Source organism: Prunus mume, linkage group LG7 (assembly GCF_029339155.1).
Source record: "Prunus mume cultivar Tortuosa linkage group LG7, ASM2933915v1, whole genome shotgun sequence".
NCBI classification, from domain to species: Eukaryota; Viridiplantae; Streptophyta; class Magnoliopsida; order Rosales; family Rosaceae; genus Prunus; species Prunus mume.
The window spans coordinates 4,514,320-4,528,267 of NC_142704.1; the positions used below are offsets into that span (position 1 = coordinate 4,514,320).

At 40.5% G+C, this 13,948-nt stretch overlaps 3 protein-coding genes across 4 annotated transcripts; 1 reads left to right on the forward strand and 2 right to left on the reverse strand.

The window, feature by feature from the left end:
- Positions 1–686: 686 nt before the first annotated feature.
- MTA (mRNAadenosine methylase) lies at positions 687–6,084 on the forward strand. Its single transcript, XM_008241016.3, has 7 exons — positions 687–2,084; positions 3,038–3,136; positions 3,666–3,749; positions 3,841–4,196; positions 4,324–4,540; positions 4,781–4,860; positions 5,418–6,084. The coding sequence occupies exons 1-7, from the start codon at positions 822–824 to the stop codon at positions 5,698–5,700; spliced, it is 2,382 nt and encodes a 793-aa protein (XP_008239238.3). The 5' UTR covers positions 687–821; the 3' UTR covers positions 5,701–6,084.
- A 425-nt stretch (positions 6,085–6,509) lies between these two features.
- On the reverse strand, positions 6,510–7,401 carry ENODL8 (early nodulin-like protein 8). Its single transcript, XM_008241017.3, has 2 exons — positions 7,101–7,401; positions 6,510–7,001 (listed from the first exon to the last, which is right to left on the reverse strand). Exons 1-2 carry the CDS (start codon positions 7,291–7,293, stop codon positions 6,619–6,621), a joined length of 576 nt encoding a protein of 191 aa, XP_008239239.2. The 5' UTR covers positions 7,294–7,401; the 3' UTR covers positions 6,510–6,618.
- A 1,001-nt stretch (positions 7,402–8,402) lies between these two features.
- Positions 8,403–12,157, reverse strand: LOC103337852 (uncharacterized). 2 transcript variants are annotated; one of them, XM_008241018.3, is made up of 8 exons: positions 11,546–12,157; positions 10,893–11,037; positions 10,641–10,809; positions 10,008–10,278; positions 9,555–9,820; positions 9,244–9,459; positions 8,963–9,071; positions 8,403–8,816 (listed from the first exon to the last, which is right to left on the reverse strand). In XM_008241018.3, the coding sequence occupies exons 1-8, from the start codon at positions 11,694–11,696 to the stop codon at positions 8,758–8,760; spliced, it is 1,386 nt and encodes a 461-aa protein (XP_008239240.1). In that variant the 5' UTR covers positions 11,697–12,157; the 3' UTR covers positions 8,403–8,757. The 2 variants fall into 2 exon arrangements, with proteins under 2 accessions (XP_008239240.1, XP_088897417.1); XM_089041291.1 differs by having other exon boundaries at positions 8,403–8,810; positions 11,546–12,156.
- Positions 12,158–13,948: the final 1,791 nt, after the last annotated feature.

Consider the following 13,948-nt stretch of genomic DNA (forward strand, 5'->3'; position numbering starts at 1 on the left):
CACAAAAACAAAAAAAATGTTGGAGAATCCTACGAGATTGAAAGATGCTACAGAAATCATACTGGTGTGATATAGTAAGTTATCTTTTGGTATTTATAATTATCTTCGTGTGTATATGTGACTTCTTCAATGATTGTTTATCTCTAATTTTAATGTTTGTACCATCAAACAAATTGTGCATGTTAAACAAAATTTACTATATATAAATCATCTTATTTGATGGTTAGCCAAAAAATGAATGTGTCTCCTAATTAGAGGTTTGCAAGTAGCACGATCAACCAAAGAGATGCTATTGATTTTCTAAAAAATTTATGTACCTTCGTACATCAAGTAGGGATGAAATGACTTCAGAAGAAGTAAATAAAAAACTAATTGGTGAAATGACTTATAACCAACGTCGCAAAAGAAATCTATTCTCTAAATATTTTTTTGATACATATCTATTTTTTTAAAAAAAATATTATGGTATTAAACTATAACAACTATAACATTTAAACAAAATCCAAACTTAATCAACCATATCAACCAAAAAAAATTTTCAACCATAACATATTGGCATGAGGAAATTCCCAAATATATATCTAAAATATTTTGGAAAATCATCTAAAAACAAAAATAATAATAAAGAGGGGAATTGTTTGCCTATTCCCTCCTGTTCCTATCCTATGTATATATGTTGGTTTGATTGCGAACATTACAAAATCCCTCGCTATTCGTAGAAAGAGGGAGAGAGAGACAGGGAAATTGTTTAGCTTGAACAGCTTCAGCTTCACTCGATTTCAGTCACTTAGACAGAGAAGAAGCACAAGAAACCCATAGCAATGGAAACCCAATCAGACGGCGAAGCCTCCGCCATAGCCACCATCAGAAACAGGAGCCAACAGCTTGAAGCTCGAATGGAGTCTCAGCGCACTACCCAGCTAGAACTCCTCTCTTATCTCCAAACCCAAGTCGTCCCCGCCATTGTTCCCACCATTGATCTCTCTCTCAAGGTCCTCTCGGCCTTCAATGGCCGACCTTTCACTCCCACACCTTCTCTCCCGGACCCTAAACCCAACCCCAACAAACCAATCGAACCAATCGAACCCACTCGCCCTTTAACCCCAGAATCCCAACGCAGTCGCCTCCCTTCCCCTGAACCCAAACCCACAAACCCAATTACCGAAAGTCCGAAGCTTTCTCCGAATCGGGCGAATCCGGAGCCGACCGACCAACCCGAACCCGAGAACTTCAGCCCCATGGATGAGATGGGAAACCCATTGTCTGTGGTTCGGGCTATGGTTGCGGTTTGCTTGCTTGAAAGGGTGCCCTTTTCGCGGGTTGACTCGTCGGCGATTTTGAGAAAACTTGAGGGCGACCAGAATGCGACTTCGGAGGAGAAGGCGGCGCTGCGAGAGCTCGGAGGAGAGTCCGGGGCGATATTGGCGGTGGAGATGGCGTTGAGGTCAATGGCGGAAGAGAACGGTGGCGTTGAGTTGGAGGAGTTTGTAGTGAGTGGCAAGTCGAGAGTTATGGTTTTGGGGATTGACCGGACTCGGCTGATGAAGGAATTGCCTGAAAGCAAGCAGTTTCAGAGTCAAGATTCGAATTTGGTAGATGGGAATGGGAATTTGAATCAGAATCAGAGTCAGCAGCAAGTGGTGAGTAATGGGGTTGATGGTAATGGTGGTGGAGTGTTTGGAATGGGAGGGCCTGGTTCAAGGCCAATGCAGGAGATGTGGATGGGACCTAATGATACCCATATGGCCGGTTTGCCGCCTATGTTTCCTGGGAGTGGACCGCCGGGTTCATTGATGGGTCCAAGGGGTGCTCCTAGTCCTAGAGTAATGGGCATGATGGGAATGCCTAGAGGGATGAGTGGTGTTCCTCCAATGCATAGAGCTGGTAGTTTGGGGCCAAATGCAACAATGGATAGCCCCAATTCGATGTCGCATAAGCCTAGGAGTGAAGAGGAGGAAATGAAGGATCTTGAGGCATTGTTGAATAAGAAGACTTTTAAGGAGTTACAAAAATCAAAAACTGGTGAGGAGCTTTTGGACCTGATTCACCGGCCAACTGCTAAGGAGACTGCTGTGGCTGCCAAGGTTTGTCAAATGTCAATACTTTTACTATGTAAAAAATATTTCCTGTCTGCCATTTAAGCTATAAATAGGCTTAAAATCACAAATGGTCATGTGTTTTGCCCTATATGTCGAAGGTTTATAGATAAGTTCTTCGGCTTTAATTTTGTTAATAATACCCTTGTGGTCTACTCCGTTACCAATTTTTAGTAAATCTCTACTTTCCATGAATGTGTGTTATTAACAAAATTGGAGATTTGAGTAAACTTGGTAACCAGCGTAGACCACATGACTTACCTTCCACTCAACTTGTCTCCAAAGAGACTTGCAACATATACTGTAAACCACATGGATCCTTTGTGAGTAGTGAAATGGGTGAAAATGACCATAATGCTCCTGCACCTGATGTGCACGTGGATGACCGGTTTCAAAAATTGACGTAATTAGGAGATGTAACTAAAATTGGTAACAGATGTAGACCACAAGAGTTAGTATTAACAATACTAAACAACATGACTTGTCATATCGGGTATGTGTGACAATAATGCCACAACCACATGGTCTTACTAATCAAGCCCCAAAATTATAACACTTGGTGGCAACAGGTTTATTACTAAATATACACGTGCTAAAACACGGGTGGATTGGTAACACTGTGTAACACCCAAAAATTACTTGGAACCGCAAGGACCATTTATGCTTTTAGACTTTATAAGTATTGATGTGATATTTTCAAATTTTGTGTTATCTTCTCTGCTTATTGATCAAGAGCACCAAAGCAATGATTTTGGGTTCTGCAATCAATGAGTAGGAGGCTTGTGGTGAACATATTATTTTGCTTGCAGTTTGTTCTTTATGTTATAACTGGGACTCAATTATTCGATGGACTCATTGCTTGGGCATAAGAAATGCTAAAACTGGGGTTGGCTGCATCAGCAGGAAAGTCTGAAGTCAATTGATGTCTTTTTTTGTTTCAGTTCAAGACTAAAGGTGGTTCACAATTGAAGGAATACTGCACATCCCTAACAAAAGAGGACTGCCGGCGCCAGTCTAATTCCTTACTTGCATGTGAGAAGGTCGGTAAGAAATATGGTCTATTGACTGTTCTTACAAGTGCAAAACATGCCTTTGATCATGACTTCTTAAGTCTTGAAATTAATAGTGATCAGAATGCTGCCTCTTGCTTATTATTTTGTTCGATGTTGTACAATTTCAATTCATAGCATGCGTCTAGTTTAAGTTTTATGTTTTGCACTGGGGTCTTTTAACTACCTAATAATGTGCTGAAACGATCTTGCTAGAAAGTGTAACCAAAATGATTGAGCTCTGATTTAATGTTGGCTTGTAGCATCCAACTTTAGAGGATTGCATCATTGGATTTAGTTTTGCCTGTTTCTGAAATTGAAATTTATGTGCACACTGGCTATTTCAGTTCTATTAACCATAATTTTTGTGAACTTATTCAAAGTTATTTTGAGATGTTCTACATTTCCTTTTGCTGATTGTATTTCTAGTTTTTATTCTAAAATCACTGCAAATAACTTTAATCTTAGTACTTAGATCTATTGTGCTTTTTTCACATTGCATTTTATTTTCTCCTTTCAGGTTCATTTTAGGCGAATAATTGCTCCACATACCGATGTAAATTTAGGTGACTGCTCTTTTCTGGATACTTGTCGTCACATGAAGGTAAAGTTTACCTTCTTTACTTGAGTGATGAATTAATTATATGTTAGTGACTATTTTTCATAAAGTAACACGTTGTTGTCTCCATTGTTAGACATGCAAGTATGTACACTATGAGCTTGATCCAACACCAGATGTGTCACACATGATGATGGGGGCTCCAGCTCTTAATCCCCATAAATCATTGAAGCCTCAGCGTGCTGAATATTGTTCTGAGGTTGAACTTGGTCAACCACAATGGATTAACTGTGATATCCGCAACTTTAGAATGGACATTCTAGGGCAATTTGGAGTAATAATGGCAGATCCACCGTGGGACATTCATATGGAATTGCCCTATGGGACAATGGCTGATGATGAAATGCGCAATCTTAATGTTCCCGCATTGCAGACAGATGGTCTGATTTTCCTTTGGGTCACTGGGCGTGCAATGGAGCTTGGGCGTGAATGGTATGTGTATACTTTGACCATCTGTCAACTGCTGCATCAAATGTATAAGTTATAACCATAGATGCTTAAATTGGATCTGCTTATTCTTTGGCTTTCACTCACAGAAATATCACTATTCTTCTTGCAGTTTGGAACTTTGGGGATACAAGCGTATCGAGGAGCTAATTTGGGTGAAGACTAATCAACTTCAACGAATAATTAGAACAGGGCGGACTGGCCACTGGCTTAATCATAGTAAGGAGCATTGCCTTGTTGGAATAAAAGGGGAACCATTGGTAAATAGAAATATTGATACTGATGTCATTGTTGCCGAGGTTAGAGAGACAAGCCGTAAGCCAGATGAGGTTAGTGGAATATGCTTCTTATAATTGTGCAGTGAAATATCTATGCAAAATATAGTTCTTCTTAATGAGCTTACGGGATGAACTATATTATAATTGTACTTTTCCCTTCCAATTTAAGAGGTGGTGATCTAGAAGTTATTGGCTTCTACCACATAATGTTATAATAATTATTGTCTCTATTGTATTTTTCATCTGTTTAGTTTTGTTAAAATTTGGCTAAATATACATGCATTCCTGCAGATGTACCCTTTGCTGGAGAGGATAAGTCCAAGGACTAGAAAGCTGGAACTGTTTGCTCGCATGCACAATACTCATGCAGGGTATGCTTTCTTGACTAATGGCTGTAATTGTTAAATGAAATTCCTTCGTTATTGTTGATCAACAATATCAACAATGTTGTATGTTGTGATTTTTGGCATAAATTGATAACGAAACCAATGACAATCTGAATCTAGCATGGTCTTGGGTTTTCCATAGGTTAAAATTTCTTTGATAGTGCAAGTAAGCAAAGTTCAGTATCATGCAAATGTGGGTAATAACCCTTTCCCGTATTTATAAGGCCTGTACCATTGTTTTTTTCCTTTTTTTCCTTTTTCATTCGGCTTCTATTGTTTTTGGGGGTTTTCTTAGAACCAAAGGTAAGTGTGAAGGGTTAAATCGGAAGTGCAACTCTTTAAGTACGAAAAGTTGAGTATCATGCTAATTAGGGTAGATCGCCATTTTAACCCTTTCCCGTCCTAAAAAGCCTTTACCATCGTTTATTCTCCACACAAAAAAAGGCCTTTACCATAGTCTATTATCTCTTGTTGTCTTTGGGTGTGGGGCCTTTACTTGAAAATCAAGCTTTTATGTTTTATTCTGAACTGTTTTGTATCAGGTGGATGTCACTCGGTAATCAACTGAGTGGTGTAAGATTGGTTGATGAAGGCCTGCGAGCACGATTTAAGGCTGCTTATCCGGATGTGGAGGTGCAGCCTGCTTCCCCACCCAGGCCCTCTGCTATGGAAGTAGACTCTAATGCTGCCCAAATGCGAAATCCATTTTCAGTAACAGAACCAAAGTCTACGGCCACACAATTTGCAGAGCCTGCAGTTCCAGATGCACCCTTTGCTGCTTCCGAAGTGAAGCCAACACCAGTTGACATTGACATGGTCGGTTGAGTAACTATTAGATCCATCACAACACCAGTTGACATTGACATGGTCGGTTGAGTAACATTAGATCCATCACAAGCTCGTCCCAGCGTCCCCTGTCTCGTCCATCCGTACTGAGATGTTGAGATGAAATCCTGCCCAGCCCTCATCAATTTTGTCAAATGTTTTATAACTCTTGTCACATGTGTTCCAACTCTGTCAAATGTGTCTACCTCCATGTACTTTTAAGATGAGAAAAATCCTCAAGTGCTGTTATGAGGCCTTGATAGGCTGTGTACCATATATAGTAGAGCATGCAATATTTTACAGTTACTGTGGTTATGAACTTGCTGCTGTTGATCCTTGTGGTGGCAGTGTTACATTCTCTTATTATACAAGCATTTTCTTTCAGACTTTTGGTTCATCTCTTCTTTCTTTTTCTTTTTTCAAATCTTATTATGATGCTACATTTAATTGGTGACCCACATGGATGAGACACTGTCGTGGGCAACCTCTACATCCAGCTGGATACTTAATAATTGTATAATCTATACAACCACAACTTCTCACCGCCACAATCACCGGACAGTGTTCTGTCAGGCTGTCCATGAACTTTGACATGGAAACCCATGTTATCTTATCTTTCTCTTCTCTTGATAGCCAAAAAAAGGAATTTTAAAATAAAAGTAACTTTGTAACTTTCTCTTTTAGGTTAAAATGATCCTTTGACTGCCCTCCGAAATTCAAGGGATTCACCAAAAGAAAGAAAGAAAAGCAATGCTAAATCGCATATGAACATGATATGCTTCATTATTCTATTGGATTTCCAAAAAGAATTACAATACCAAAAATTCCATTTATCAACCAATATGCCAATGTTTATAGAACCATTCATGAGAAGAAGAAGAAGAAAAAAGAATCCAATAACAGCCATGTTGAAGCTGTTCACAGATTGCCACTGAGCAGTGAACATACCACAAATCCAATCACAGCCACCATGAGAACTGGGAAACTTTGTGACGGAACAGAAGAAGGGGGTGCTGGGATTGTGCCAAAAACTGTGGGGTAAGAAGGTGCAGAATCAGGCAATGCACTAGGGCCATAGGAGGGAGAGTAGGCAGAGCCATTGCCAAAAGAAATATGGAGCTTCTGGTTCTTCTGGCAATGACCCGGTTCACCGCTAGTGAAGTAAAAGTCCCCCAATGAAGTAAAATTGAACAGAGAGTTGCCATTGTTCATGTACAAGATTGGATCTTTGAGGTTGCAGCTGGTGTAGGCTTGTGCTGTGACTTGAACCACTGAATCTTGGCTTGGTGGGTACAAAAACACTGCATTACACAGGAAAAAAGAAACCAATTTTTTTCTTCAGTGGTTTTGAAATGAGAAAAAAGAAAGAACATTGAAAGAAAGAAACAGAAAACTCTTACAGAGAGAATCTCCCATCTTGAATTCAAGGGTTTTTGACCATTTGGTGTAGACCTGTGGATTTGTCGAAGTGGGTATGCCCCAAGCATCTAGATCTCCAACTTTGTACTGGTAGCAAAGCACTTTGGATTGTATTAGCATAAGGACTTGCAAAACCAGTAAGAGCTGAAATCTTGGACTTCTAAGATTGGCCATCTTCAACTCCTCTCTCTCACTTCAAACTTTCTCTTTCTCAAATGTAGGAGTGAGTTAAGAGAATCGGTGGATGGGCAAATCTTATTGGCTCGAGGGTGTCTGCACTGCATACGGACAACCTGAAGACAAAATTACCAAATGCCCCCTCGTTTTGAGCGTGATTGGTACATCTTTTTAGATGGTCAAAGACTCAATATCAAACCAGCTGTGTCAAAACTGGTTAAACATCAAAAGAATAATATAAGGATGGTGGAGGTCTCTGTGGGGAGACTTGGTTTGTTCCTGCCAAGTGGTAAACAATACATAGATAGGTACAACTTACAAGTAACTACAGAGATGGGCTTTGCTGAAAGGGTTGATTTGGAAAACCAATCACATGGCCAATAATTTCACATGCGCAAGTTGCATGTTCATGATTCGTGCATGAATTTAACTTAAAATGGGTAAGTTGAACAACTATGTTAGCATAAGTCGTTTCCGTGCTAGTATAGTTCTTGAAAATCCATTAAAGGATGAGCCACCAATGTTATAAGTGCTCATAAGTTGAAACGGTAGAAAAAGGAGAGTGGGGTTGGAGAAATTTTTTTGGAATATGATTAGGAAGATGAATTGAGTTAGTTATTGGATCATCATGTGGAGAAACATGAAAGAACATGAAAGCCTGTCTCCTTTTCACATGGTTTGTCGTCCGGAATTCAGTCAGAGGACACTCATGGGTAACAGCTACTTGGGGGTTGTCTAAGGTCATGTTTTATAAAAAGAAAATAAAACATCCATACAATAATTGAACAAAGAATTACACTCTCATTAATTAACTTCTATCTTCCGTTCCGATGCCCGTGATGAGTTTTCCCCCTTCCCCTACCCCTACCCACTTTTGGCAAAAACTTGTATCTCGTCTCCAATTAGGAAAACGTTAAACATTCTCTTTATGCCTTTGTGCACTTCAGATTTACAAAAAATTCAAGACTGCCAATTTCAAATTAGAAATGTAAACCAAATTGATATTACACTTCCAAGGAGCTGCCTCTAAGTACGTCCAATATAAACAAAACAAAAATGAGAAGTTGAAGGGCAAAAAGAACGAGAACAAAATGGCCAAGAGGAAAGAAGAAAAAAAAAACCATTTATAAGTGACTGAAGCATCCTTACATTTTCTAACATCAACCATATGACAACCATATGACAAAATATAGCTGATGCAAGCATGAGTCTACAGTGATTGGAAAATACATGAACTACATATAGCAACTAGACTCGTTAGTTAGTCATTTCTTTGTGTTATAGCCACCAGCTGATTGCCCCTGAAACTCCTTCATGCCTTGTTTTGAAGTTGGCGTCAATCAGTGACAGCAAACAGAAAACCAAGATGCAGCTCGAACGTTCACATTAGAATAGGTGGTTTGTTTCAAACATCAAAAAATTTCCAGGTGTCTTTTCTTTTATTGTTATATTCATCATCAATTAGTCATTTAATGGCTCTGCTTCTGTGTCCCTCTCATGTGTTGTCCATTCTTCTGGTTCTACGATGAAACATAACATATTCATTATTAATCATCACCACAGGAAACCAACAAGAAAAAAGGGTGGAATGCAACTGTGATAGTATAACATACAGTCGAAATATATCAATTAATTAGAAAGAAGCAAGGACTACAGCAGAACTTACTTGATTTTGGGCCATCAGCAATCACCATAAGCCGCCTCTGCAATGCAGCAGCCACAGAGAGGAAAATCGAGCACATACCAAACATGATGGTGATGGGAAATGCATCAACCTTCGAAAAGGAAACAAACCAAATCATTATTACAGAAAAATGTACTATCATTGTATTTCTATGAGAAATAAACTATTTGAGGATACCCTCACAGTTTTTGTTTTTTGTCAAAAGCATGTACTGGTAGGCAGAGCCTCAAACGATCATGAGTAAATGAAACCTAATCACTCACATTGTACAGCACAACGCACACAAAGATGTTGAGAGGAATGCGGAAAAAGTTCATGATGGTGCTTCTTGCCTCCTCTGGGATGTATTGGGACCTCATTTTCATGATGGATGGCCAGAATATGCCCACACAGGCCTCAAATATGCAGAAGCCAATGAGCTGAGTATACCCTGATAATGACATGCTCCCACCTTTCACATTGGAAGGTGCAATGAATAACTGTACAAATTCATAGACAAGTTGATAACCATGGTTTAAAAGCAATTCAAATTCATAAATTTGAAGAAGATTGATATATTAAATTCTTGACATACAGTTGTCACAATGGGAAGCAGAAGCGAAGCCGCAGAGACTACAAATACAATCTGCATATAGCTCTCGACTTTGGGGGATGAAGCTGCCATCAGCCGAGATGCTAAAGAGCTTCCCAACATTGAGGCTAGCATGAATGTTGCAAAAATGAAACCATGTGGAATCTCCTCATCATTTGGGCTCAAAGCTGGAGTCCAGAGGAACACAAAGGTGTACATTGAGCCTTCAAATAGGGACTGTATGGCACCAAGCAAAGCAATCTTCTCATCTGCTCCCCCATGGAAAATAATAGAAGAAGAATTTGTGAGAAATGCAAGAGGATAAGGTTAGAGTCATATGAATGTCAGCCCACCTTTATTTAAAGTCTTATATTATCTAATTGGAGAAGTTTATTTTATGGACTTAACCATTAATGAAAAAAAGATGATGGAAAGAGAATAAGGTCAGGGATTCACCGGAAGCAATGGCTACAGCAGCACCCCTGAACTGGGTGAGCAAGTTCTTGTTTTCTGAAGAGTCTCCATAATTTTCACCCCATGATGCCAATATAATTGCCATGCCAATTGCCAAAAAGCATGCAGCAGCATCAAATGGAGCAACTGGGCCAAATCCCAAAGTATCTACCAGAAGATTCCCAAGTAGCCCAGCTACTATGGCAACTAGACCATTGCCAAGAAAAATAGCCTTAGAGAATGTTAATGAAAGCCACTGCTGCTCAAAGCCCCTCTGCAAAAATTAGGGGACACAAACAGTTAAAGAGCAATGCATATGTGAAGTAATATTGAATTCTAAAATCCCTTGCGTGATAAAACATGAAGAAAGCAATTCAACTGAATGGAATTTAATTTATGACACAATAACTAAAATAACAAAAATATGACCTGAGCCCTTTGGACGCAATAATTGACTGGTTCCAATTTCTACCTTCTACGACGTGCAGAAATATAAACAGTAATATGAGTAGGCTTTCCATACCATCAAAAGAAGGATAAATTGATCCACAGCTTTTGTAAGACTAACTATAAATTAGAACCTGTCAAGAAAATGAATTCCAGAACTGCAATTAATTAGCAGACCAATCACTGCACCTTATTGTGTTCTGCAACAAGCCAAGACTCAAAAGCTGAAAAAAGTAGAGAAGTGGCAATGCCTCCCAATATGCGTCCCAACAGTAAAACCTTGTAGTCAGGAAAATGTTTGGTGAAGCAGCTTAGAATGTAAGTTATGCAGTACGTAATACATGCCCTCTTACGACCCCTGAAATTGGCATATCATTATTGAGAATCAATAATATGATCAAGTTTAAGGAAACACAACAACTAATCAACATGAAACCTTACTGTTTGTCAGCTAGAGATCCCACAACTGTCCCAAACAACATGGATGACCCAAACCCAGCAATAAAAAGCTGTCCAATATCCCCCTTGCTGAACCCATACTGGCTGTAGAGGTAGTACACATACGGACCCTGCAACCAATCCCCGGCTATAGCCACAACCAATTTAATCAGATCCAGAATGATAAAACATTTCAAGGATGATTCATAATGAAAAGCAACAATCTACAATTCCAAGCAGTTTTCAAATAACATAATACTCTTGACCTTAAAGATATATATTACCATCCATAACCAATGCAATCAAGTGTAGCACTACAATCAAAAGACTCAGACGCCATAGCAAAGAGCAGTACATCAATTACAGTACTGATACCATCAACCAACGTAAACAGATAAGGGTGAAGCAACAAGAAATAATTAGAAGGGGTTATAATGACTGGAATATAACTAGATCAATAATCTTGAACAAACAACATGCTTGCTCATTACATAAAATTGCCAATCCAAGAAACTGTATATAGTTGAATCTCTAATTTTAGTCCAATTCGATCTGAATATCCAAATCCAAAAGAAGAGCGACATTGCAGTACATACAGCAAAGAATAAAGAAAACCCAGATGAGAAAAGAGAAAGAAATGACAGATCTAAGCTTACCCATCATGAGAGAGTAGATGAGGAGGTAGTTGTTCTTGAAATCATTGAAAACAGAGGAAGTATGAATGCGATCTTTGTTGTTCTTGCTCAGCTCCAAAGCTGCCACAACCGCAGAGAGAGCCCCAAACAGAAGGAAGTAGAAGAACTCCATTGCTCACTCTCAGCCTCTCACACAAACGAAACAAGCTCGCAGAGAGAGAGAGAGAGAGGAGCAAAAGCAAAGAGAGTGGTAAGGAGTGCTGTTGTGTAGAATGAAGCTTAAAAAGGACTGGCTACCAACCCTGAAGTGGACATGGAGCGAAGTTTAGGTGGTGAGAATGGGATTTGTGAATTGAGAAAAGGGTCTCAAGATTTCCCGGGGATTTCAATTCCCATGAACTCACGCAGACACACAGACTGGTTTTTGGTCCGATGGGGGTGATGGTTTTGTTGACTGTGTGTTTGTTTATTTTTCTTTTCTTTTCCTTCTTTTCTATTCTAGTTGGGCAAATTGGAAGCCAAGACATGATAAGTGAGGTTTTCCTGACTTCTCCTTTACACTATTTTTTTTCCTCACTCACGCTATAACATGCTCTTCCCAAGATGGGGCCGTTCCCTTTGGATCTGAGCTCGTAGTAGAGCACGCTAAATTGTTGTTAAATTTATGTCTCATACTGATTAACGACTCACTGTTCATGATGATAACTTCATATTTATACATCATCTTTTAAACATGGAACTTTCGTACACGTTCTAGTCGTGAAAATTTTAATTATCAAATGTAATACATATCTCTCAAAACTCAATCAGAAAACTTGTCGCAATCCTCTTAGGAACTTACAAGTATGCAAACCATCTTTTAATCCACAAATTGGCATGGTAAGGTAAGAGTATGATAGTGAGTTAGGCAGGGTGCACATAATTACACTTGAGTAAATTAATATTTCCACTTCAATTGGTAAATTACCTGCCAAACCTATATGTTCTAGGGGCTTGTTGCTGCATATAATATAAGCCAGCTATGAAGACAAAAACTTGCAACACACTTTCTTATGCATGACAGCATCGTGGCAACATGTCACATCTCCTCTTTTACTTTGGTCGGGTTTTTTTCCATGTGCCTTGTTGTTTTTTGACCAAAAAAAACAGTCGGCAAACTTGTCATTCAGAAAAAAAAAAAAAAATTAGAAGGAAAATATTCATTATCATTACCATTAATAAGCTAAGAAAAATAATATTCATTATATAATTCGGCCGGCAATTTGACCTTTTATTATATGAAAACAGTCCCAAGGGCCCAAACACCACAAGAAAAATAAAAAAGCCCACTCAAATTTACAAGTCCAAGTTCTGAAGTTTTCTTCAATATTTTTCCTCGCTAAGAAAATGAAAGAAAAAAAACACAGAGTTTTCATCATTCGCTCCAGTACTTCTCATCAGCATCTTTCTCACGCTCCTGCTCATCATCAGAGCCGTCGATCAAGTTCATCTTAAACCTCTGCACGTCCTCCACTGCAGCGCTCCTAAACAGCCCAACATCAACGGCTCCCGACACCATGTGGTATCCGCGTGTCCAGAGATCGCGAGGCGCGTCGTGGGGCATAGCGAAGCCAGCCAAGTACGCCCCGCGCTCTTTTGGGTCGGACCCCAGAACGGCCATCTCGGCGGTCTCCATCATTTTCCTAACCTTCTTGTTCGCCGGGTCCCACAAGTACCCCACGCTGGCGCTCAGATCCAACGGCCCCATCTGAATGCAGTCAACCCCATCGACGGCCGCGATGTCCTCTGCGTGCTTCACGCCTTCCTCGCTCTCCACCTGGCACATGATCAGCAGCTGATCCTCGTAATTACTCAAATACCCTTCGTCGATACCGTAGCTGGAGGCCCGAACGACGGTGTGGGCCGACCCGCGGATGCCGGCGGGCGGGAAGCGGCAGTAGGAGACGGCCTTCTTGGCGTCCTTGGAAGATTCGATCATGGGGAACATGATGCCTTGTGGGCCCAGATCTAGGGCTTTCTTGGCCCAAGCTGCGGAGGCCTCGGGCAAGCGAAGAATGGCCGGGGTTTGAGCGGCGGCCAAGGCGTGGAGGCAGGGGAGGGCTTGGGAGATGCCGCCATGGCCGTGCTCCATGTCGACGACGACGAAGTCATAGCCCGAGAGGCCGGCGATCTCGGCGAGGGTTGGGGAGAAGGAGAGGAGGAAGAGGCCGTAGAGAGTCTCGCCGTTTTGGAGGCGGGACTTGAGTGTTTGGGGGGAAGTAGAGATGGAGGTGGTGGTCGTGGTGGTGATGGTGTTTGTGGCGGTGGTGTGGTCGGAGGAGGAGGTTGATTTGATGGGTGAGGCGGAGGTGGCAGTGAGGTGTAGGGTTTTGAGTGGGGAGAGAGGGAAGGAGATGAGTTTGGTGGGTTTTCTGAGAGATAATG

What these genes read in the sequence shown, in the direction of transcription:
- MTA (XM_008241016.3), top strand. Translation starts at nt 822, where the DNA reads ATGGAAACCCAATCAGACGGCGAAGCCTCCGCCATAGCCACCATCAGA. An exon ending in ATACTTGTCGTCACATGAAG is followed by an intron (nt 3,750 to 3,840) that starts GTAAAGTTTACC and finishes CTCCATTGTTAG; the next exon opens with ACATGCAAGTATGTACACTA. An exon ending in ATGGAGCTTGGGCGTGAATG is followed by an intron (nt 4,197 to 4,323) that starts GTATGTGTATAC and finishes TTCTTCTTGCAG; the next exon opens with TTTGGAACTTTGGGGATACA.
- LOC103337852 (XM_008241018.3), bottom strand. Translation starts at nt 11,696, where the DNA reads ATGGAGTTCTTCTACTTCCTTCTGTTTGGGGCTCTCTCTGCGGTTGTG. An exon ending in TTGTTGCAGAACACAATAAG is followed by an intron (nt 10,279 to 10,640) that starts GTGCAGTGATTG and finishes TAATTTTTGCAG; the next exon opens with AGGGGCTTTGAGCAGCAGTG. An exon ending in TGCTTCCCATTGTGACAACT is followed by an intron (nt 9,460 to 9,554) that starts GTATGTCAAGAA and finishes GAATTTGTACAG; the next exon opens with TTATTCATTGCACCTTCCAA.
- ENODL8 (XM_008241017.3), bottom strand. Translation starts at nt 7,293, where the DNA reads ATGGCCAATCTTAGAAGTCCAAGATTTCAGCTCTTACTGGTTTTGCAA. An exon ending in CAAGATGGGAGATTCTCTCT is followed by an intron (nt 7,002 to 7,100) that starts GTAAGAGTTTTC and finishes TGTGTAATGCAG; the next exon opens with TGTTTTTGTACCCACCAAGC.